Source organism: Leptosomus discolor, unplaced genomic scaffold (genome assembly GCF_034619465.1).
Source record: "Leptosomus discolor isolate bLepDis1 unplaced genomic scaffold, bLepDis1.hap2 HAP2_SCAFFOLD_63, whole genome shotgun sequence".
In the NCBI taxonomy this organism is placed as follows: domain Eukaryota; kingdom Metazoa; phylum Chordata; class Aves; order Leptosomiformes; family Leptosomidae; genus Leptosomus; species Leptosomus discolor.
The window spans coordinates 673,522-697,135 of NW_028237738.1; the positions used below are offsets into that span (position 1 = coordinate 673,522).

The 23,614-nt window shown below is 48.5% G+C and overlaps 1 protein-coding gene across 1 annotated transcript in view; it reads right to left on the reverse strand.

Moving 5' to 3' along the window:
- LOC147413154 (coiled-coil domain-containing protein 40-like) overlaps positions 1 to 12,279 on the reverse strand; it is a 28,445-nt gene extending 16,166 nt beyond the window's left edge. Inside the window, exons 1-17 of the mRNA XM_086480598.1 lie at positions 12,261 to 12,279; positions 10,619 to 10,675; positions 10,242 to 10,432; positions 9,636 to 9,719; positions 9,328 to 9,547; positions 8,339 to 8,493; positions 7,393 to 7,515; positions 6,870 to 6,991; positions 5,904 to 6,147; positions 5,614 to 5,796; positions 4,128 to 4,373; positions 3,174 to 3,387; positions 2,455 to 2,624; positions 2,239 to 2,330; positions 1,525 to 1,645; positions 673 to 861; positions 303 to 461 (exon numbers count right to left, since the gene is read on the reverse strand). Coding sequence (XP_086336724.1) covers positions 303 to 461; positions 673 to 861; positions 1,525 to 1,645; positions 2,239 to 2,330; positions 2,455 to 2,624; positions 3,174 to 3,387; positions 4,128 to 4,373; positions 5,614 to 5,796; positions 5,904 to 6,147; positions 6,870 to 6,991; positions 7,393 to 7,515; positions 8,339 to 8,493; positions 9,328 to 9,547; positions 9,636 to 9,719; positions 10,242 to 10,432; positions 10,619 to 10,675; positions 12,261 to 12,279 — 2,589 coding nt within the window. The remainder of the gene's footprint in view (positions 1 to 302; positions 462 to 672; positions 862 to 1,524; positions 1,646 to 2,238; positions 2,331 to 2,454; positions 2,625 to 3,173; positions 3,388 to 4,127; positions 4,374 to 5,613; positions 5,797 to 5,903; positions 6,148 to 6,869; positions 6,992 to 7,392; positions 7,516 to 8,338; positions 8,494 to 9,327; positions 9,548 to 9,635; positions 9,720 to 10,241; positions 10,433 to 10,618; positions 10,676 to 12,260) is intronic.
- Positions 12,280 to 23,614: the final 11,335 nt, after the last annotated feature.

The window sequence follows — 23,614 nt, forward strand, 5'->3', positions numbered from 1 at the left end:
AACATATGAGCAGCCAGAAAGCGCTCACAGAGGAGAGCTGTGACCGGGTATTTTCAAGACACAAACCATGTCCTTCAGGCTGATGTCTCCAGGTGAATGCTGCCTCGCTAAGAGTACAACTGCAGCCCCAATTCAGGACCCCCATGAGCCCTCAAGGTGTGCTCAGTTAACTTAAAGTGCCGCTAAAATGCCAAGCACACTCAGTTCAGGATGGTGGCGAGACAGGGAGATGGGGAGCCGGCACCAGGAGAAAGCAGCCGGTCCCGTCGGGCTCGCGAGCTCCAGGGAGCGGAGCCGCTCACCCGTCGCTTCCTGTTCCGACGAGCTTCTGCGTCTGCATCGAGGCCGTCGCACTCAGCCCCCAGCCTGCGCAGTTCTCGCTGCTTTTCCAAGAAGGCGGCACCGAGGGACGCCTGGGCGCTCTCCAGCTCCAGGAGGGTTGCGTTGCAGTCCTGAACGTTCTGGCAAACGGAAGAGAAGGAAAGGGCAGAGTGTGGTTCTTCGTCCAGCTGCACTCCCAGCCATCTCCCCAGAACTCTCCTGTGGGGTTTTTTAAGGAGCCTCCAAAGCCTGTCCCGTCCGTGTCCCGACACCCCGCGTGTCTGCGCTCAGCCCACCCTGGTGCTCCTTACAGCCCCGGTGAACTCCTGCAGCCCTGCTCTGCTCGCTCACCTTCTGGGCTTTGCTGATCTTCTTTCTCAGCTCCTGTTTCTTGCAGTGGAAGACGCTCTTGGGGACAAGCTTCTTGTCTCTTTTGTTCTGACCCTCTCCACAAAGCGCTATCACCTCTCTGCGAGAAACAGATGCCTCCATATCACGAATCATCTTCTCCTGCTGCTTCATCAGCTGGCCGTAGCGGACCTGCCGTGTGTCAAGATATGAAATAGGCTGAAAGTAACAAATGTTCACAAACGGCACCGAACCGATTCTGTGCGGCACATCCCCTCCACATAAACCAGACATACGTGACACGTGAGCGTTGGCAAGCCAAATTTGCTCTAAACCCAAACCCGGCTTGCCCTGTGTGGATCTGGAAAGCAAAGGGCTGGATTATCAACTCGTCTAAAGTAATCTTCAAAAGGTTTCACTGGAACTCCTTAGCAATAGGAAAAGCAGAAGAGTAAAGTAACCTGGGAACAAAAGGGAAGAGTTGCTTTGCCAGAAGACAGAAGGCTTCCCTAACCAGTGATTAAGATGATGCAATATTTAGTCATCAACATTCCTTTGCTTATAAATTGGGGTCACGGCATAAGGTGGCAAACATATTATGTTTTAAATAGATTGCTCAGGTGTCTCTAGACTCTGCTGCAGCCCATTACACGGCAGGCGCAAGGAAGGCACGAAGAGCACGCATGCTGGATGTATTTCATTCAGCCCAGCTGGAGGGTGTACGATTTCCAACATTGCTGTGGCCTGGCAATGCTGCTTCCCCAGCCCGTTTCTCATCTCCTGCCTTCAGCAACGCCGAAGCTGAATCCATCGTGTGCAGCTTCCCCTCCCCAGTGCTCCTCCCCCGGGGCTCACCTGCATCCTGTGAATCTCTGTTCTCATGGCGTGGAGCTCGCCGTGCCCTGACTCAGACTCCACCGCCGCACGCATCTCTCTCGTCAGCTGGATCTTCTTCTCCCACAGCAGGATTTGATGCCTTCAGTGACAGAAAGGGAAAGCGGCACCTTTGTCAGCGCCCGAGAGGACGCTCGCTCCCTGTGCACGCGTGGCAGCACGCTCCCGAGCTCAGTCCTGAACATGGAGCTGAAGGTGCAGCAGAACCTGAGGGTTTGCACGTGGGACACGTAAAAGGGCAGCCAGGAGCAGCGTGGAACCAGACAGGGAGCTCCGCCATCCACAACGTGGCACGGTGGTGGCACGGTGACTAACAACAAGCGTGCCCAGGCTGCCGGGGGCTGGTGGACCCCAGTGAGCTGCCCAGCGCAGCACGCTCGCTCCGAGTTACTGGCGGAGGAGAGCGCGGGCAGAGTCACCCCATACAGATCTCAGCAACGTCCAGCACGAGCCTGCTGGAACTCACATCCTCACGGCTCTCGCTGCTTGCAGAGACAGCTAAAGCACCTTTCAGCTTCTGCGCCCCAAAATCCATGAAACTCCTTTCATCTTCTCCGAGAAGGACAGAAGCACATTTGCTGTTGCTGGTTCAGTTCGATGAGCAGAGAGGAAAGGTGACATGGACACCTACATTCAAAGAGGGTGGCACAAAGCAAGAACCTCTCTGGTACCTACTCTGCTTCCACCAGGCTGTTTAGGAGTCTTTCCTTCTCCTCAGTCAGCTGACTGTGCTTCTCCTGCATCTCAACCGACTCTTTTTCTGCTGCCTAGGTTTGGGAAGCATAACATTGTCAGACAACACAACGTGGTCAGACTAAGAAAGATTTACACGGTCACTGTCTGCCTCCGATCTGCACGGGAGGCTGAGACCTGGAAATGAGATGTCTGTACCTTGAGAGAGCGCACAAACTCGTTCTCGGTGATCGTGTTGCCATATTGCAGCTCCTCGAAGCTGCTGCTGTTCTTGTGGATCAACACATTCAGCTTTATCAAGTCATTGGACATGTTCCTCATGTGACGTTCGATGTCTTTCTGCTCTTTTGTTTCCTGCTGAATTTCATCTACAGGTGAACAGAAAAAAAAAAAAAAAAAGTCTTAAAATTCCCACAAGCAGCAGGTGGAACACAGGCAAGGCGTGACAGACTGCCATCAGACCAGACAACGCTGCCTGCAGAGCCACCTGCGTCCCACGTACCCAGCCAAACCGTTTTTCCACAAGCCCAAAACCCAAATACGGTTTTGAAGGAGACTGCTGTGGAAAAGAGCTGGTTTGAGCCAAGGGAAGCGCCATCGTGGTGGGGACATTTACCCACCAACTACTTGCAAACGTTATTTAAGAAGTGTAGCACGTGACACGGCCACTTCGGTTCGGTTGTGCCCGTTAAGGCAGCGGGATCAGTCGGGACAGGGAATAACGCCAGGCAGAGCAGCAGAGGTGCCTGGCTCGTAGCCCCAGAGCAGCGCTGGGGCCGCCTGCGTTACTGCTCACACGGACGTAGGAGCACGGCGCATTCTCTGGTGAAGGTCTGGCTCACCCGTCCGTAAGCCCTCGCTCCCTTTTTCCTCCATTCACAGCTGAACGTTTTAAAAAGAGTTGGGGAATGACCTACTTTCCCTGCGCACTTTCTTCTGCTGCATTACTGTGATCCGTTTCTTTAACGTGTCCAGGGAGGCTACTTGTTCCTCCCGTTGGTGTGTTAACTTGACCAGCTCTTGCTGCTGATTGAGCCAGTGCTTTTGTAGCGTCATCACCCCAGAGTGATATTCTTCTATCTGCTTGGACAGCTTGTTGATCTCCATTTCCAGTGGCCCCAGTTCTTGACCCTGGATGAGGGCAAGGTTGGGGATTAATCAGGCAGAAGCTGCTGAAGCACTTTTTGCAGAAGGCCGGTCCAGCTGCTGAGATGCCTACCGAATACTTCAGCAATACTGTTACTTCCTTTGTGCCTCTATTTCCCAGGAGCTGGATGGGACCAATCATTCCTGACCTCACGGGAACAAATGCAAGGGAAGCCCGAACAGCTCTCAGGCTCTGGGGCGAGAGGGGCCTCCTAAGCTCCTACAACAGGCACATCTGGGTGTCCAAGAGTCTGCCACAGCACTCATTCTTGCATTGGGCTCTATAAAGGTCTTGCAGCTCACGGTGCCAGGGGCAGACCTGGGTATCTATCAGCTGAATGGGGCCAAGCACCAAGTGATCTACATCACCCCGCCTGCTCCATTCGCCCCTTGTCAGGATTTGCAGGTTTTCTGATGAGACCCTAGTTACTCCCAGAGTATTGATGTCATTCAACGTTTTCATCAGGCGCAGACAACTCCCTGCAGAAATCTGTGCTGGGCACACCCTCATTTCACAATTCCCTCATGCCAGCTCCTCCCCCCGTGCACTAAGAGCTGTTTGACAGACGTAAACATTTACATTAACTAGTGCAGCTTTTAAACCTCTATACTGATGCCTGAAAGTTTTAACTACTCAGCACTTACACAGCTACATTTATCAGGGGCACCTGTGGTCACCACAAAGAATAAAATCAAGCCTGGGACTGAAATGGGAATGTACATACCCCCTGCCGCGCAAGAATCTTCTCCAACCTCTTGTTGTACTGGCTGAGCGCCGCTTGCCTGTTCTCGGTCAGGAGACTGCACCTTGCAATCTCGCTTTCCCTGCAGCTGATCAGGTCACGGGTATTTTTCACTTCCTTGTCCAGCTGACAAAGTGTGTTTTGGAGAACTGTCAGCCTGCAGCTGGTATGAGTTCCATTCAGAATAACCTGGGCCACATCATTCTCAACCTTGGAAAAATGCAGCTCCTAGGAACGCCAACAGACAGAAAACAAATTACTGTCACCAGCAGCAGCCCATTGATTTGGAACGCCCGCTTCCCGAGGCACAGGAGTCAGGGGATTTAGATTCTCCTCCCAGGTCTGTGCCACAAGCTGCGAGCCAGCCACTTACCCGCTCTGTACCTTTGTTTCTCCATCTCCTGACGGAGATACCAACATTTACCTCTGCCATAAGGCTGCTGAAGAGCATGAAGGAGCCCAAACATCCCAAAGCCTTTAAGAGGCCGCGCTCATCACCTCTGCAGTTACCTGCCCTGCCTGGGTGTCTCCAGCTGCCCGGCTCACCGGAGCAGGACATTCTCCACCACACCCGACAAGCACATCCCTCACCGAACCACCACCGCAGCAGCCAGAAAGGCGGGTGCCTGTTGAGCGCAGCGCGAATGCAGCCGGGTGACTTCTGCTGCCCCCGCGCCGCCAGCGGCCACGACTCTCTGGCTACATCCAGCCGTGCACCGCAGGTGCTGATGGGAGACAACGCGAGTGTCCACTTGTTGGTGTGCCTGTGGGAAGGGGGCGGGGGGCCCCTCTCTCACAACGAAAGCCAGCCCTGGAACTCTTCCTCTTGCTCAAGATAATGCCCCCGATTTAAAAATCCCAGGGCCAGGCTGAAGTAACCCGCAGAAATACAGAGGTGTGGGTGCCTTGTTAGTGCCAGCCCACACAACTCAACACCACAAACACTACGCTGGATCTTCTCGTTTTTCTATCTGTTCCAGTTACACACTCCCAAAGAGAGCAACTGATCGTGCCACAAAGAACTGTGGGTCTGGTTTGATTGCTCCTTGGGCTGTAATCCTCACTCAGGAACGAGAGCAGGCCTGTATCGCATTCCATGATGCCGGACAGAGATACAGGTTAGTTCAATGTGGAGTACAGCAGTACTACATATCCACTGTCTTCCTCCAATACATAAGAACTGGTACTACTTTATGGTAAAAACTCCCAGAATTCATCGTTCTGTCCCGTTTTTTAAGTAAAGAAAGAACAGTACATTATGTGTCAAGGCCTTTTTGGCCAAACCCTCTCGCGTACACCAGAATCCCACAATAAGAGCACTGGAAGAACCAAACTGAAGTCACAAACTCAGCAGACCTTCAACTTCAGGTCTGAAAAGCAGAACAAAGGCGCGGACGAAACACACTTGAGAAACACCGCTCAGGGCGGTTTCCTTCCCCCGCCCTCCCAAACGGAAGAGATAACACACCAGGTCTGTTTTTCTCCTACGGAGCTTTGCAGCCAGCTGCGAGAAGTGCTTTGTGGCTTTGCTGGACACCATCTGGTCCTGAAGCTTTGCCATGATTTCGTTCTCCATCTGCACTTTGGCATCAGTTCCTTTCTCTATGTCCTTACTGATGGACAGCAACTGATTCAGACAAGCAGCTTGATCCTAAACACAGGAAAGACAGGAGACAGGGTCACTACAACCGTTTGGGGAAGGGGATTAAACATCTGTGTCTGATTTGAAAGGTTCTTCTTCCAAGTAACTCTCCTCACCATCCTGGTCCTGTTGAGGGCCTGCTCTGTCTCGTGGAGAACGCGAGCGTAGGTGCCAGATTCCACCTTCAAGGCCTCCTGCCTGGAAAGGCACCGGGCAATCAGCTTCTTTGTCATGTTGGCATCGTTCTGTGAACGGCTCAGGATGGCGACAAGCAACTCATTCTTCTCCTCCTCCTTCCTGATTGACTTCCTACAGCCATGGATGTCCGTTTCTAGGGACTTGAGGTCATGTCTGTACTTGCTGGAGAGGCAAAGAGGATGGAAAATCACCACAGGGGTAGACTCACGCGCTGAACAGTCATCTACAAATTCCTCTTTTCAAACACGCTACTGCAGCGACAACAGACCAAGGAGGAAGATCTTTACAAAGGCCACCCTGCTGTGACAGTGCAGAGTCATCAGAAGATGGATGGAGACAGAAGACTGAAAAGCAAACGTACGTAGGAAAATTAATTCCCGCTTTCAGTCCTGTCCCCACCCCCCACTCTTACCAGGATGCCACCATCAAAGCACATTGCAGGGAATCAGCCAGGCTGACTCCAGAGCAAATAAGCGCTTCCTTTGGCAACAACAGGACGGTTTTCCTGATGATTTCTGAAGGCATCACAAAACCCTAACTGAGAGCGACAGGTAAAATCCCTCTTGAAGTCTAGCTCTTTGGATTGAGAGATGTTGCAAAGGTGAAGGAACTCTTCTAAAGGACTAAAATATGAACAGAAAAACTCTAAACAGCTTTAAAAACCCCACACATTTGGGGGGAGAGTTGTGTTTTGGATACAGAATAGTGACGAAGAACTGTGCTTCCTATCCTTTAACCTTACTACGTGCTTCAGAGCAGCAAACTTGTTCTGCTTGACATACCCTGCACGCGCAGCAATAAACTGGAGACGCACTGCCCCTTTCAGCATCCCTCCCGTCCAACCCGTGTGAGGCCTCTCCTGGGACTGTTCTCAGACACCGTACCTCAGCAGCGCTTGGGTGGCGATATAGGCCTCATCTCTCTGCTTCATTCCCGCCAAGCTGCTATTCCAGTGGTTCATCAGTCGCTTTTTCTCCATGTTAATAGCCTGAACCTCCATACAAGCCTGGGGGAGAGAGGATTTGTAGACAGGATAAATCTGTACTAGGCTGGGAAACCAAATTCACGTTACAATGCCTTTTTTGTGTGTGTGTTCATAATACGCTGGGCAGGAACAGCTTCAGCTAACGTGCCTCTGGTTTATGGTCACCCCCGACCACAGAGCATAGGTCTGCAAGGAAAAAAATGCAGAGAGGGTGGGGGAGGAAGTGATTTATAGGCAATTCTTGAGGACAAAGGGAAAAACAAACCAAACCAAACCAAAACAAAAAAGTCTTCATTCCTCCAAACAGGAACTGATCATACAACTCTGTCCTACACTGTAGCTACCACGTGAGCATGAGCCAACGGGGTCGGTCCTTCCAGAGGGAAATATTAACCAGAAGCGAAAAAAAAGCATTCTCCTACCTCATTTGCTGCTTGCCGAGTTACTTTTGTGTCCTCTGCCTGAGCCACAAACTGAGCTTCGAACAGAGCAACCTGTTCCTGCAGCTCGTAGGCTTTCCGGGTCAAGCGGTCTACCAGAAGATCCTAGAGAGGCAGAGCCAAACAGCTCAGGATGAGTAACATAATCTCAGGCTTAACCAACTACATTCTACAGCAATAACTTGGGCTGAAAATGAACTCAGTTAGCTTTGATTCCTACTGAAACTCTTCCATTCCTATCCAAACGACTCCTGAATGCAGCAGTGACAATTTTCAAGAGAACAAAACCTTCTTTGCTGGTTTTTATCGTTCCACCCACAGTAGGAAATTGGTCCTTCAGATCTGAAGCAGCATTCATCCCTGCCAGCATGGGTTACATTGCGCCACCTCTCCAGCAGCTGGGAATCTTGATAATTTATGGTTTAAAATCCTTTGTTAAAAACCATCTAAACCCATTCCATCTCAACCGTTTGCCCGCAATTCTGCATCAACAGTAATTAGTTGGTGTCCTGCTGCAAGCAGGAGGCAGCAGAGGGAGTCCAGCACACCGACCGCTCAGTTCACCTTCCAAGTTCGCTCTTCCTTGGGACTCAGAGCAATTCTCCAGACTTCAACATATGATACTTCTTTGCTAAATATCTTTCTGCCCCCACACCCCCGTTGCCTGCGTGAAGAGTGATCACTACTGATTACCACTTCCTATTATAAGGCTCATAAAAAAATTCTGTTCAGTACATGCCACTATCTTGGTGGTGGGGATTCTTCTCATTTTCAATTATTTGGGGAAAATATCCCCACGCACCTTCCATGGTGTCTGTATATTCACTACAGCCTTCCTTCTGCCAAGGCAGCACGTCCTCCGAGACTCGCCGCTAGCTGTCACCTGAATTCATTTATTTATTTGAAAGAAGAGAGTTTTACTTGATACCTGTTTTTTCTTTTCCACGTCAGCTTGGGCCTTCTCCAGCTCAGCCCTCTTTGTCGACCGTTTCGTTAGTAAAATATTATGGTGCATATGGTCCGTGTTCTGCACGTAGAAGAGGTGCAAGGCCAAGTTTTCAAGCTGGGTCTGCATTGCAGAGACTGGGGAGGCAGGGGGAAAAATATTTACAGAAAAGTATGTTTGTAAGACACACTTTAAACAGAGGTAAAAGGGAAAGAAACACAGAAACACCCAAAGCCAAATTCGCACACTGACCAGCCAAATCGGCCCCCCTGAAATGTGAATTTGCATCGGCTTTGGAGTACAGCTCCACAAGCACAGCTAATATCTTGGTAAGCAATTCATTGCTTCCCAGCACTCAGAAGCCCAGGAGATCAAAGAAGGGGCGGCCTCAGGAGGCTGTGACTCCACTCCTCTGCCCCAAAACAGAACTGTCTCTTTCTCAGTCTGTTGAACGCTTCTCTATTTTTTTCAGCAACCTGCCAAACCTTTCTAGGCAGTTTATCCTACGCTGAGTTACCCTCGCCATCACAGTTGTTTTCCTGTCCCCTACCCACAGGCCTGCAGCACAACCAGCATGAGTCAAGTCCATTTCTTTGGCTGGGACGGGTTCCCACACGGATGGCACTCTCAGGCTCCCGCGTGCCCCTCACGACCCACGACCTTTGCGATCTCGTCACACCCTTACAGAGACACAGGCAAACGTAACAGAGCGACAGGATCTTCCTCCTTCTAAGTCACAGAGCAGCCCATCTGCCCGGAACAGTTTTAGTCCTAAAGACCTTCTTAGAAGTACAAGGTAGCCACACGGTCTTAGAAACAACCAGGAATACCTGTGAAAGGTTTCAGCGAGTGCCTTATTCCTGATCAATGTTACTGTATTTTTCAATCCAATGCTTGACTTGGATTCAAATAAATCCCTTTCTCCACACAGTACTAGAGCCAGGAAACCTGGCAAGGGCTGCCTCGGTCACCTTTCTGGCGTTCATCGTGTGTGTTCTGACACATTTGCTTGTAAGTAAGCCTGAGGCCCTCCAGCTCCTCCTCCAGCTGCTGACGTGCTGCGGCCACCTGAGAACGGCGGTCGTGGCTCTTCTCCAGTTCCAGCTGCAGGCGGGCCAGCTGCTGCTGCGCTCCGTAAAGAACCAGCCCAAGCTCTTCCCTCTCTGCTTGCCCCTTCTTCGCTGCTGCCCTCTGCAAACACAAGAGGAAACCAGTTACCTGGCTTCAGCTCGGGCAGGGGTGGGCTGCTGCGGGAAGGCAAAGTAAGAATGCCACGTACCAGTTCCTGAAGCTCTAGGCTCACTTTTTCCATCTGCTTAGTGAGGTGACTCTTCAGGGCAGCCTGGAATCTTCTCATCAGAGGCTGTCAAGAAGTATGACATTGATACAAGTCAACGTACTTGTGTAAAGAAATTATGAAGAAACCTTACTGCTGCCCCCGCTGTTAAATAACACAGCGTATTTTCTGCCACAGACCCTTGCATTCTTCCTTTAGCTACGCTCACTGTAACGAGTGAGAGGAGTTACATAGTGGGTATTTGTTGACAGCAGAAAGCCACTACTGAGGATATCTGAAAGTCAGAAACACATCAGAAGAGCTGCCTCTGAGAGCCCATCCGCTCGCTCTTGCTGACAGTACTTCTCTTTCAGGAGCACTGAGGAGTATCAGATTTACCCACTACACGGCTCCCTCCTGAGCCTCCCGTTTGGGGTTAACCCTGAGGGAGCAGACACGCTCAGGAGTCAGTACTTCTGCAAAAGCCTGTTTTAAACACATGGTTTCAGCCTATGGCTGAGCCACTGCTGACAATCTACCTTGTGTATTTCATACAAATAAAAACAGCAGGTCTGCGAAGAAGAACGACAAGATTGGAGGACTTCTCACATGTTCTAGATCCAAGACAACCAGCTCTGTTTCTTCTACGGTTTCTTCACTTCTTCCACTCGTTTCGTGCCCCTCAGCTCCACGCTGCTGGCATGCCTGTTCCCGCCTTTGGTCACCATGCTCACTGGTGAGCTGATCCAACTGCTCAAAGGCAGTCTCTGAGCAGAGAGAAATGGGTTCTCCAATGTCACCTGGACCCCACCCCCCAAGAAAAAAAAAAAAAATAAAAAAGAGAAGAAAAAGACAAAGAAAATGCTTAGATTTTAAAGCGTTGTGCCTCCAGTTGGACTAACAATGACGAGAAAGGGAGAAAACTAGAAACTGTGCTTGACAGGTGGTATGGAGTGTTGTACTGTTAGCAAGGGACTGAAGGATACCTGACTCTGTGCAGCTGTTCCGCTCTGCTGACCACGCAGACACCTGCTGAGGAGCTCCTGAAGGAAGGGGAGGGTTTTCTCTCTCGGTTACTGGCTGCTCCATGTCACCCAACGCAGGAGGACAACTGTCTAATTCGACTTTGTCCAAGAAAGTCTCAGGGGATTTTTTCTGAAACGTAAAATCCACCACCTGAAACAGCTTTTCAGTCTGCCCTGACAATCTGCTTCTTTCTGTCATCACGAGACAAGAACGATGCAGACACAGAATCGGCAAGAGGGCCTTGTTCTAAACTCAGCCCACAGATACACTGGCAAAGCTGTGCCTCTGCCGATTCAAAAACCACCTTTACCCACATGCAGCACAACAGAGGAACCTCTCCAGCTCTGTCACAGCTTTTGTAGACTTTGTGCCTGACCAGTTAGCTTCTCTCTGTTCAGTTCTGGTCGGGTTTGTGTTGGCAGCAACAAAACCGCCCCAGGAGAATTTGAAATTACAAATACCGGCCATGCCTTCTGTGAATAAGATTGTGTGTGTTATTAGTGTCTCACCTCTGCAGAACTAACAAACAGCTCTGTAGCTCCTCTTTCTGCTGGTGGAAATGTCTCTTTTTGGTCCTGCAGAGGAACGGACCCTTCTTCTTCACTGTCGCTCCCATTCTCCGCCTCTACTGCCTAGCACACACACAGGCAAAAAGCAGAATAGCAGCGTTACAGCAGGTTGTGCATTTGGTTTAATGCTCATGCTACGGTGCTGTAACAACTGCTTTTTGTCATGGGAGTTTAATTTTGAAGTTTAATCTCATTCACAAAAACAGTCACCCAGGCAGCATGAAGACAGTAAAGATCCTGACAAAAATTCTACACACCACTTTTAATTTCAGATGTGTCTCTGGCTCACGTCTATTTTTTAAAAAAATGCCCTTAGGGATTTTAGTCCTCCAGCTGGTGCTACACGTAGCCAAACTATTATCTTCTTTTTAAAGAGACACCGTTTTATCCCGTACCATCATTTGCCAAATTCAAATATCGTGCAGTACCAACAGACAAAAAAAACTTAGCACCACCAACCTCGAACACAGCCCCCGTACGTGTGTCTGTGAGATGGGGGCAACCTCCCGTTTAACATGCCTACAGCCATCTGGGAGCTGAGTGAGAAGCACATGCTTCAGGACGCTGCTGACACACAGAACTACAACTACATTTAACTTGGTTTTTTTAATAGGCAGGGCAAGACTTCAACAACCGCTCCCTTGTTTTACTTCTCCCTATCGAAACTGCTTCCACGAAGCCATCACTCTGCAAGGAGAGCGTAGGAACATCATGCTGCCCCGCGAACGTTCTTAAGGAAATCACCTCCATAGCAAGAGGCGACGGAACTCGGACGATCTCCCGCGCAGCGGAGCCGGATTCCACCCCAGAGCCCTCTGCTGCGGCACCGGCGGCCTCCTCCATATTGCTGGGCTGGGGATGGCCTGTGCCTGCAACCAGAGCGGAGGGAAGAGTGAGAACCAGCCCGGCTCCCCGGGGCCCGCCAGCTGCAGGCCGCCGCGGGGCTGGGCACGGGCACCCGCGGGGCCGGGGAGGCCGGGCGGCCGAGGGCCGGGCGGTTCAAGGCCCGGCCGCGGCCCAGCCCCGCACTCACCCGCCGCCGTCTGCGCCATGTTCCCGTGTTCCCGTTGCCAGGCGACGCAGCAACACCCGGTCACGTGAGCGCTCCGGGCCGCACCACCTCAGCCCGTGGAGGGGGGGGGGGAACGCGGGCCGCACCACCTCGGCTCGTGGAGATGGGGGGGGCTGTGGGGGGGGCGCTCGGCCCGCACTACCTCAGCCCGCCGGGCCCGGGGGGGGCCCGCGGCGTCCCGGCCGCCCTGGCGGCGCCAGCCCCGGTGCGGGGCAGCAGGTAACGGCGCCGAGGGCTGGAGTCCGGGCGGGGGGAGCTGCGGGGACGAGGCACCCGGGACGCTGCCCAGCACCCCGGGGATGCATCCATTTTCTTTTCTCCCGCTCTTTGTCTTCCCTTCCCACCGGAGCCCCGAGGCGCTCGGTGTGCTGCCGGCTAGGGGCTGGCGGAATGCGAAAGAGTTCATTTTAACTTTATTTTATGCTGTTCTGGGCTGGCTCCCTAAAGCTTGGGGTGTATTTAGGATTGCCTTCCTTTTGGGGAGGGGGTCCTCTCTCAAATTGCCCCAGTATCTACCTCTTCCTTTGCTGTTATCAGCAGAGACCTGAAGGTGGATGGTCGGTGTAATAAGTAACATATTGTGCTTTGTTCATTAAACCTGTATGGGAAGGTATGGATGGAAGATTTCTGTGCCCGCAAGGCTTGATAGCCCAACCCAAGGACATTCGGCAAAGTAAACAGGACCCGCAGCTGAGGGGGTTGAGTAGTCACATTCTTGCACAAGTTCACCCACAGGGCAACGAGGAAGACCTTCAGCCTTCATCCTTACGACCACCAGGAGGCAGAGAAAGACCCCCCAGCAACAGAAGGAACATGCGCAGAGTATCGACCTGATTGCGACATCACGAATGCAGGAAATGAGACTGTATATAATGTGCTTACACGAGGCGGGAAGGCGCGAGCCGTTGGCGGAGCGCAGACTCCCCGGCCGCCCAGCGCTGCCTTTGCTCTTGTTCGCTTGCTAATATAATAAAATTCGCATTGGATTTTGACACTTTAAATTGTCCGTGTCTCTACCTATCACAATTTGGTGCCGTGACTCGGATCGCGACTAGATTGTGGCCTGCAGCTGCACTGGGGAGGCGCCCCGCCAGGCGGCGGCCCCTGCAGCCCTCAGGTCGCTTCTGTCTCGACCGACGAACCTAAATTGAACACTGAGCAAAGGAGAACCGGTAACCCTGTAATCTTTGTGCACGAAGCTCCGAACGAAGACGCAGGACGCCTGAGTATAGGCCGGGAATCCGTTCGGTTTGGGTTGGGTATCCTGGGGCACGGTGTATGAGACGTCCTGCCAGGGCGAAGTGAGTGCGGACCCTCTAGTAGTGCGTTTCTCGTAGCCCGCGAGGGAGCGAGCCCCAAACGAGGGGAGCGGTTGGGGTGTGTGTGTGAGTGCCTCAGAAGATGGGACAAAGGAAAAGCAAGCCCTTTGAGCCCATGGGAGAGGGGCCCCATGTGAAATTGCCCCAAATATCGCCCGATAGTCCCCTAGGGCTGATGTTGAAACACTGGGATAACTTTCCCTCTAGGCAGGGAAAGGATAAGGTAAAAATGATCCATTATTGCATAGAGGTCTGGGGCGGAAAACAGATTCGAGGAGACCATCTATATTGGCCTGTTTTTGGATCATTTGAGGATTGGATATGTCAGGCGCTAAACATTTATGTTAACTCAAAGGAACCATTTAATTTGGAAGAAAGTGAATATGCCAGTCTGTGGATGGTGGCCGACACTAGGGTAAATTTATACCCTTTAAAAGAAAAGGGGGGTGGCTACCGAGGGAGGAAGAATAGAGAGGAAGAATTAATAAAGCTTTCAAGGAATATCAAGAAGCAGATGAGTCGCCCACTAAATGGTTAGAGAGACTACGAAAGAGTCTCCAAATGTATTCCAGTCTGAATGTAGACACTCAGGAGGGGCAGGCCCTGCTGAAAATGCAATTTGTAGCAAACGCATGGGAAGATAGTAAAAGAAAAATTGAGAAGATAGATGATTGGCAGAACAGAGGTTTGGACGGGCTATTGAGTGAGGCACAGAAGGTGTTTGTCAGAAGGAAAGACGAGAGGTTTAAGAAGCAGGCAAAGGTGATGGTAGCAGTGGCTCGGGAAGGACAACGTGGGGGTGGGATTAGATCGACTCACAAAACGGACCCAAGACCCGGGGTGGAAGGAACAAGGAGAAAGGACGTAGGGTGTTGTTATTGTGGGAGGAAGGGTCATATGAGAAGGGAATGCAGAAAGCGGCTGCAGGATGAGAAAATATTCAAGGAGGATTAGGGGTGTCAGGGGCTCTATTTGCTGGGGGCTAGACATAAAACCGAGCCCTTGATAAAAATTAAAGTAAGTCCCCAGCAACAGGAAATCGAGTTCCTTGTGGACTCCGGGGCCGAAAGGTCCACAGTACAAGAATTACCCCGGGGATGTCACTTGTCCCCGGAGACAATGCAAGTAATTGGAGCAAAAGGAGAGCCTTTCGGGGTTCCAGTAATAAAAGACGTTCTTTTTGAAATGGAATCTAAATTTGGGGTGGGATCCCTATTGTTGGTCCCAGAAGCAGATTATAACCTATTGGGATGAGATATGATCATCACACTGGGCATTAATTTGGAAGTTAAAAATAATGAGTTACAAGTAAAATTATGTCCCCTTAGAAGTGAGGATGAAGTAAAAATTAACCCCGAGGTTTGGTACACTCCGGAGACAGTGGGCAAATTAGATATCCCACCCTTCACTGTAACTATCAAGGATCCGGAAATTCCAATAAAAATAAAACAATACCCAATCTCACGAGAAGGCAGGATGGGGTTGAAACCAGAGATTGAAAGATTAGTTAAACCAAGGCTACTGGAACCATGCATGTCTCCCTTCAATACATCCGTCTTACCCGTAAAGAAAACTGATGGGTCCTATAGATTAGTCCATGACCTATGGGAAATTAACAAAAGAACACTTGCAAGGTTCCCAGTTGTGGCAAATCCGTATATTTTACTCAGCCAGCTGGGACCTGAAAGTAAAGAGACCTTACTAACCCCATAGTGGGATATCCTGTTTTACTTACTACAGAAACCTCCATACGAACAGCTGAAAGAGGGTGGACTCACGCCAGCCAAATCAAAGGACCTGTAAAGAATCAACAGTGGCAAGTGACCAGTGTACCCGGGGACCTAAAAATAAAATTTCAAAGGACCTGAATGAACACCTTTAAAATTGAATATAGTGAGAATCCAATTCTGACTGAAGATGGGCATGTAGATGCTGAAATCAAGTGTGGTATATTAACTGTTACCCATTCGTGTGCTTTGTGTGTAAGGTGTGTCGGGAACGGTGGTGGGCCCGTTGCCGAAACGGAAGACCCCAAAGAGTGTCTGCCGGATCTGCTGGGAGTGGGAAAGGGAACTCACAGAATTGGCATTAAAATTAAAAGAATCACAGGGAGAGATTATTCTTGAATCAAGGGAATGGTGGGAGATATTTGCTAAAGGAATTCGGCCCGAAAATTATTGTTACCATTCGAATGAACCAATTCCTTTTGTCGCTGAAATAGTAAGAGGGCAGTGCCGGAAGTTCCTGAAAGGGGTGAAGTGCAACGCACCCCAAGTTAAAGATACCAACTGGAGTTCATACATCCTGAGGCAAGTGGCTAAAGTAAGCACTAGCCCTCCTGAAGAATACCCCTGCTGCCGAGAAGATGGTACCCCTTGTGGCTCGAAGCAACCGAGTCGACGAGCGAGGCAGAGGAGTAAAAAACTGTGGAGGAATGAACCCAACGATTGGGACCGTAAAGCAGTGCTTGAGATCCTGCCTCAAAGATGGTAGCGAAAAGGCGAAGCCCTGGAGTGCAAACGACAAAAATCGGGGACGGGTATCAAATCGGGGTAGGAATAAGCAATTGGTATATTACAAAACCCACCACTTTTCCCGATACGTATTTATAGGGGCAATCTGGGTAGTATTATGCATCCCTGTTTGTGAGCCGTACATGCATGAACCTTTTAAATGGACCCTGTTTAGATGGGAAGACCAAGCTGTAGTACAGACAAAAATAGTCTCTGGACCTCCCAGTTTTACTCCCACATTGTGCCAACTCGTGCCAATACAACCATGCTTAAACCTAAAAGGGTTTTATTTTTGCCCTAGTTCAAATCCAGGAAGGACCTATTGTAATTCACCAGGACATTATTATTGCACATACTGGGGTTGTGAAACCATAGCATCGGACTGGGCTCCCGGGGGAGGGAATGACAAGTTTATTACAGTAACATGGGGACCAGTGGGATGTGCACCCCCTCAGCGTGATAGTTCTGGTGGTATACTATTGTCTGGAAATTGTCAGTTTGTATACATGAATATTTCTCAAGACCAGAACCCTACATGGTTTGTGGGAAAAACTTGGGGAATGCGTTATTGGGAACCGGGAACTGATAGAGGAGGACTGATACTAATAAAAAAAGAGACCATTCCAAATGATCCGGAACCAATTGGACCAAATCCTGTGCTAACACATGAACAAACTCTGGGACCCGCGAATGATACTGAAACTAGCAACGATACCCAGTTTACTGGTAATAATACTCACTCTGGTATAAGCAATGATACCCAGTTTACTGGTAATAATACTCACTCTGGTATAACTATCTCAGAAGAAGAAAACTTAGAAGGAAATACCCTATGGAAAGTGATGCAAGCTAGCTACCGAATACTAAATAAGACTAACCCGCAAATAACCAGCTCCTGCTGGCTATGTTATAGCATTAAACCGCCCTTTTACGAGGCTGTAGGAATTACATCCAAGGCTAGGCAGGTAAATGGGACAAACCCTGCACAATGTTTATGGAGAAAAAGGAAAGGATCAGGTCCAAGGTCTCACCTTGGAACAAGTAACGGGAAAAGGACGGTGCATTGGGACAATTCCACCCACAAAACAACATTTGTGTAATGTAAGTATTTCACTCACAAAGGAAGCTCCTGCGGATTGGTTAATACCAGCGGCAAACACAAAATGGGTGTGCTCAAGCATCGGAGTAACACCTTGCTTGAGCCTCCGAAATGTTAATAAAAGCAAAGATTATTGCATACAAGTAGCAATAATTCCAAAAATTGTATGTCACTCAAATGAGTTTGTCTACAATTATCACACCACCCCCGAGCACCATCTTGCTAGGAGGGAACCGTTTACAGCTCTGACCATAGCCGCCCTCCTTACAATTGGAGGAACCGGAGCGACCACAGGGATGACCTCTCTATTAATCAACAAGCTGAATTTAAGTCACTTAGAGTAGCAGTGGATGAGGATTTGAGCAGAATAGAAAAATCGATAGACGCATTGGAAAAATCACTAAGATCACTATCAGAAGTGGTGCTTCAGAATAGACGCGGCTTGGATTTATTATTCTTGCAGCAAGGGGGATTGTGTGCAGCTTTAAAGGAAGAGTGCTGTGTGTATGCAGATCATACCGGAATAGTACGGGACACAATGGCAGAGCTAAGAAAGGGGTTGGAACAACGAAGGAGAGAGCGAGAATCCCAACAAAGTTGGTACGAATCATGGTTTAACCATTCTCCTTGGCTTACTACTTTATTGTCAACATTGGCGGGACCATTAATACTGCTCACTTTAACGCTTGCATTTGGACCTTGTATTTTTAATAAAGTTATCGCGATAGTTAAGAACCGTTTAGAAGCCGCTCACCTGATGCGTGTTCGAGCGAAGTACAAATCGGTATCCGATGAGCCCGATTTGGCAGAAACCCTTATTTTGAGTGCTCAAGAGCTACAACGGTTCAATGAACAAAATAATGGACAAAAGAAAAAGGGGGGATTGTAATAGGTAGCATATTGTGTTTTGTTCATTAAACCTGTATGGGAGGGTATGGATGGAAGATTTATGTGCCCGCAAGGCTTGATAGCCCAACCGAAGGACATCCGGCAAAGTAAACAAGACCCGTAGCTGAGGGGGTTGAGTAGTCACATTCTTGCATAAGTTCACCCACAGGGCAACGAGGAAGACCTTCAGCCTTCATCCTTACGACCACCAGGAGGCAGAGAAAGACCCCCTAGCAACAGAAGGAACATGCGCAGAGTATCGACCTGATTGCGACATCGCGAATGCAGGAAATGAGACTGTATATAATGTGCTTATATGAGACGGGAAGGCGCGAGCCGTTGGCGGAGCGCAGACTCCCCGGCCGCCCAGCGCTGCCTTTGCTCTTGTTCGCTTGCTAATATAATAAAATTCGCATTGGATTTTGACACTTTAAATTGTCCGTGTCTCTACTTATCACAAACAGAATGAGTTAAAAAATTTCAACAAAACAAGGAACAAAGACTGAAATACAAATTACTGGGATAAACCTGTGTTAAGGCAGGTTTATTAAATGCAGTTATTCTGTCACAGAACAGATTGACAGAACAGTCGAGGTTGGAAGGAACTTCTGGAGACCATCTAGTCCAACCTCCCTGCTCAAAGCCTATGACCTTGTCTAGTCTTTCAGTTGGCTTTGGATTTTTTTATTTGACTCCAGTTTCTACACAAAGGTATCCTGACAAGTGTTCAAGCCATCCAATCACAGTTAACCTTAAGCCCAACAACAAAGAAGCAAAAGAAAAGGTAAGTGAAGGTAGTTTTTCTTCAAGGCAATAAATATTATTAAACATCACCAATTAACATGTTTACGCCCTGCAACTGAAGCATCCTGAATTGACAATAATTATAGCAGTGAGTCTAAAGTTTTACAATACTTAATTCAGAAAAAACAATTCCAAATCTAAGACTTTGCAGCTGTTTAGTTTAATATCCACCTACACCTGTTCTTTTACTCATTTTATTGACTCTATCAGCCTGTCAGGGCTCTACATTTTTCAGAATGCAAGATGTATATAGATATGGTCCTACTTTCTATCTCAATGAACAGTGACACAGTAAAGTACTCGGACATTTCCAATCATCACTCCAAGCTGGGCTAAAAACTGGCTGGATGGCCAAGCACAGAGAGTGGTGGTGAAGGGAGTTCAATCCAGCTGGCGGCCGGTCACAAGGGGTGTCCCCCAGGGCTCAGCATTGGGACCGCTCTGGTGTCACATCTTGATCAATGAGCTGGATGAGGGGATCGAGTGCTCCTGCAGGGAGCTTGCAGATGACACCACGTTGGGTGGGAGTGTCGATCTGCTGGAGGGCAGGGAAGCTCTACAGAGGGATCTGGACAGGCTGGATCGCTGGGCCAAGGCCAGTTCCACGAGTTGCAACAAGGTCAAGTGCCGGGTCCTGCACTTCGGCCACAACAACCCCCAGCAGCGCTACAGGCTGGGGAGGAGTGGCTGGGAAGCTGCCCGGCAGAGAGGGACCTGGGGGTGCTGGTCGACAGGCAGCTGAACGTGAGCCGGCAGTGTGCCCAGGCGGGCAAGGCGGCCAACAGCATCCTGGCCTGTGTCAGCCATGGGGTGGCCAGCAGGAGCAGGGAGGTGATTGTGCCCCTGTACTGGGCACTGGGAGGCCACCCCTCAAATGCTGGGTGCGGTTTTGGGCCCCTCAGGACAAGACAGACACGGAGGTGCTGGAGCGTGTCCAGAGAAGGGCAGCGAAGCAGGTGAGGGGTCTGGAGAGCAGGTCTGCTGGGGAGCAGCTGAGGGAGCTGGGGTAGTTTAGTCTGGAGAAGAGGAGGCTGAGGGGAGACCTTACTGCTCTCTGCAACTGCCTGAAAGGAGGCTGGAGTGAGGTGGGGTCGGTCTCTTGTCCCAAGTGACAAGCCATAGGACAAGAGGAAATGGCCTCAAGTTGTGTCAGGGGAGGTTTAGATTGGACATGAGGAAAATTTTCTTTACTGAAAGAGTGGTCAGACATTGGAACAGGCTGCCCAGGGAGGTGGTGGAGTCACCATCCCTGGAGGTGTTCAAAGACGTACCCATGTGGTGCTCAGGGTCCTGGTTTAGTGGCGGGCTTGGTAGTGTTAGGATAACGGTTGGACCTGATGATCTTAAAGGTCTTTTCCAACCAAAATGATTCTTCTCTGTTGCGCCAGGGAGGTTTAGATTGGACATCAGGATAAATTTCTTTACCGAAAGGGTTATCCAGCATTGGGACAGGCTGCCGAGGGAAGTGGTGGAGTCACCAGCCTTGGAGGTGTTCAAAAACGTGTTGATGTAGTGCTTCTAGACATGGTTTAGTGCGCATGGTGGTGTTAGGTCAACGGTTGGACTTGATGATCTTAGAGGTCTACTCCAGCCTAATGATTCCATCATTCTATGATCACTACTGGCACAGTTTTAAGAATGGGTCAGTTCATACCTCAGAGCTATTGTTTTAAGCTCTCTGACAGCTCAAGCAGACAGTGTGTTACTGGATTGACTTGGTTTTGGTGTTGAATGTTTCCTGGCAACTACAACTACAGAACTGGTTCTCATTTGAAAACCAAATCAAAAACACAGGTCTATCTCTGTTCCCAAGATAATTTCTTTTATGTCCCCTGGGATTGCTGCTATTATTCTAAGAAGTTTGGCTTTACACAAAATCCTGCTTAAATTGAAGATGGCAAGGAACAGCATGTATTACACAAATCTGCACACAAAGTTCCACCAACAGAACTTCATTGATTCAGGTTGTGAAAATTTATGGCTACTGATCACCATGTTCAGAAAAAGGAATCAAATAGCTACACAAGTTCACTACAAATATTTCAAATCTTACTGTATTAAGCCTTTGAGTGGAATGGATCATCAAAAGCAACAGGACTGCTTAAAGAATGGAAGAGAACTTGCATTTCCAATGCACTGAGAAAAAAAACAATAGCCACCATCATCATCATTTAGTCGGATCAAAGTAAGTCCTCGCTTTTTATCTGTTATCTGTTTAAAGGCTCCATATTTAATAACAGAGCTTTAATAAAGAACAGAGGACTTCCCACATTTAAGATACCCAGAGGACTTCATTAAGCTCCTCAGTACAACCTGACACCTGAAATAACAACATCCAAACAAAACACAGACATCTCACTACGTTACTCAAAGGTCCATGGGGACTAAGGGTTTCTGTACAAAAGCCGGGGTAGTACAGATCTGGAAAAAACCAAAAACCATAAAGCACACTGGAGACTTTTTGGACTAAATAGTCACCAAAGGAAGGTGCAATGGAGAGGGGATAAAACTAAACAAAATACAATCCGTTTAACTCCCAGGACACTGTACACTTTGTAAGTGAACAGGACAAAGTCTCCTTATCACAGTAACAGGTAAAACTTGGGGATAACACTATAGATTAGCCATGAGAGGGAGTTTTATGCATTTTATGCATATGAATATAACTTTTGATGAAGCTACTACAAAGTAAACATTTGAAGCCAGTTTATTCCCTACTAGTTGGTTTTCTGTAGTGGTTTTATTGCTTTTTACCCAAGGGCTTACAGAAATAAGCATTAATTAGGTCTTTTTTTTCCGCTGATGGCAGAATACACACATGGTAATCTGCCCAAACCATTGTTTTCCCATGCTACAGCTACTGGCATAGTAGAAGCTAGCCCTAAAAGAAAAAAAGAAAGGACTAGAAGCTACTGAATATATTTTCCTGTTCATTGTCAGAGAAGTGATTGTCTCGATCTCTTTCAAAACAGACTTTGCTTTATACTCCTGTGTTTAGATACCCTTGCAGCTGGTTACCCTATGGAGAACTCCAAAGATTAACAACCAAATCTGAAGACCCAGGTGAACCTTGTAAAACACCATTCAGTGATTCTGCACCTTCCATACTGGTTTTGTTCAGCCATGTGCCTCTAGTGGTATATTCTACTTTTGTAGTGAGATGCTCTAAGAGCTTTTACCGGCACATTATGTCAGCTTACGTGCCCCGTCATGACAAGCTTGAGTAAGGAATGCACTTGAACGCCAAGCTATGACTTTTCCTAAAGTCACTGGACGTGACCAGATCCGAAAGCACGCAGGGTGTTAACGTCAACGGTGTGATACACTTTGCAACAGCCCTACTGCTCATTGCTTAGTGAAGACACACCTCAAAAGAGCACTTAAGTCTTCCTCAGAAACTATCACTGACATTTCCAAGAACTGAAAAGACAGGCTGTCTTTCTGAAGCCGTGCAACAACTTCATGCTAATCATCCAGTGTCAGGAGACAGATCAAGAAGTTGTACAAGTTCAGAAGTACAATGACAAATCATACCTCCAAGTTTTTTGTCCCCGAGGTCGGTTGGAGAGTTATCGCTGCACTGAACTCACAGTCCACAAAGATCACTAACTAGTAAAATGTTTTGGGGCTGTTGAACTATAAAGTTGCAACTGTCTCTCACTCAAAATAAAAAGGTTGTCAGGACGCACTCAGTTTTGTAAAGCAGTCAGAGTACTACTTAACTAGAGGCTCTAGTTTGAGACTGGAAAACTCTCTGTGAACACCAGTACCACAGAACACAACTATTCCCGTTCTCGTGTTTCAGATTTGGAAGTATTTGCATTTTATTTCCAGTACTAATGGCATCACTTTTGTTCTAGCCAATTTTATTATTTTGCTGTCCTGGCTCCTGGTCCTTTTGAGAGAAAGGTTTCATTCAGTCCTTTGAACAATAACGATGAGGTTACTAACAATGAGTTTAAGAAAGAACTGACACACACAAACTTGTTCAGGCATCCAGAACAAAAGAACCTGGAAGTGTTGAGAGCAAAGTTCAGGACGATGAAGAAAAGGATCTATTTTTCATTTGTAATTAGACCAAGAAGGGAAAATGCTATAAAGTAGATTCAAATCATTCAGATCAGATTACCAGTGCAGCACTGTGCCAAATTATAAATTAGGACTTTACTTCATTTGACATTTTTATCGATATTAGAAGCATTTTCCAAAGCCTCAGTAGAAATTGATGGAAAAACCAAAATCTGAACTCTCACACCCTAACCATCAGACTGCTCTTCAGTCAACACTTACTCTTCCAGTGGTCATTCCAACACTTGGGACAACTGAAATAAACAGACTGTAACCAGGAATAAAAATCTGTGCTTTAAAAGTATTTTGCATAGTTAAGGCCAACACTTGACTGATTATTGCAAGTCCTGGCCAATTAACTTGAGTATATCAAAAGTAAAATAAACACAAAGTGCATTGAGAGCAAAGCACAAACCAACAGGAACTTCTCACACAGGTGACCGCCACAGCATAGTATTAATAGCGATGGCTGGGGTTGGGACAACCACCTGAAAACCTCGTATTGACGGAAAGTAAGACTAAGGCTTGTGCAACTCTACAGAGAAGCTGGCCATTCAAATCCCTGGGGCTCTAGCCCTTTAAGAGACAAAGAATTCGTTTATTTCTAGGAAAAGCAGAAAAGAA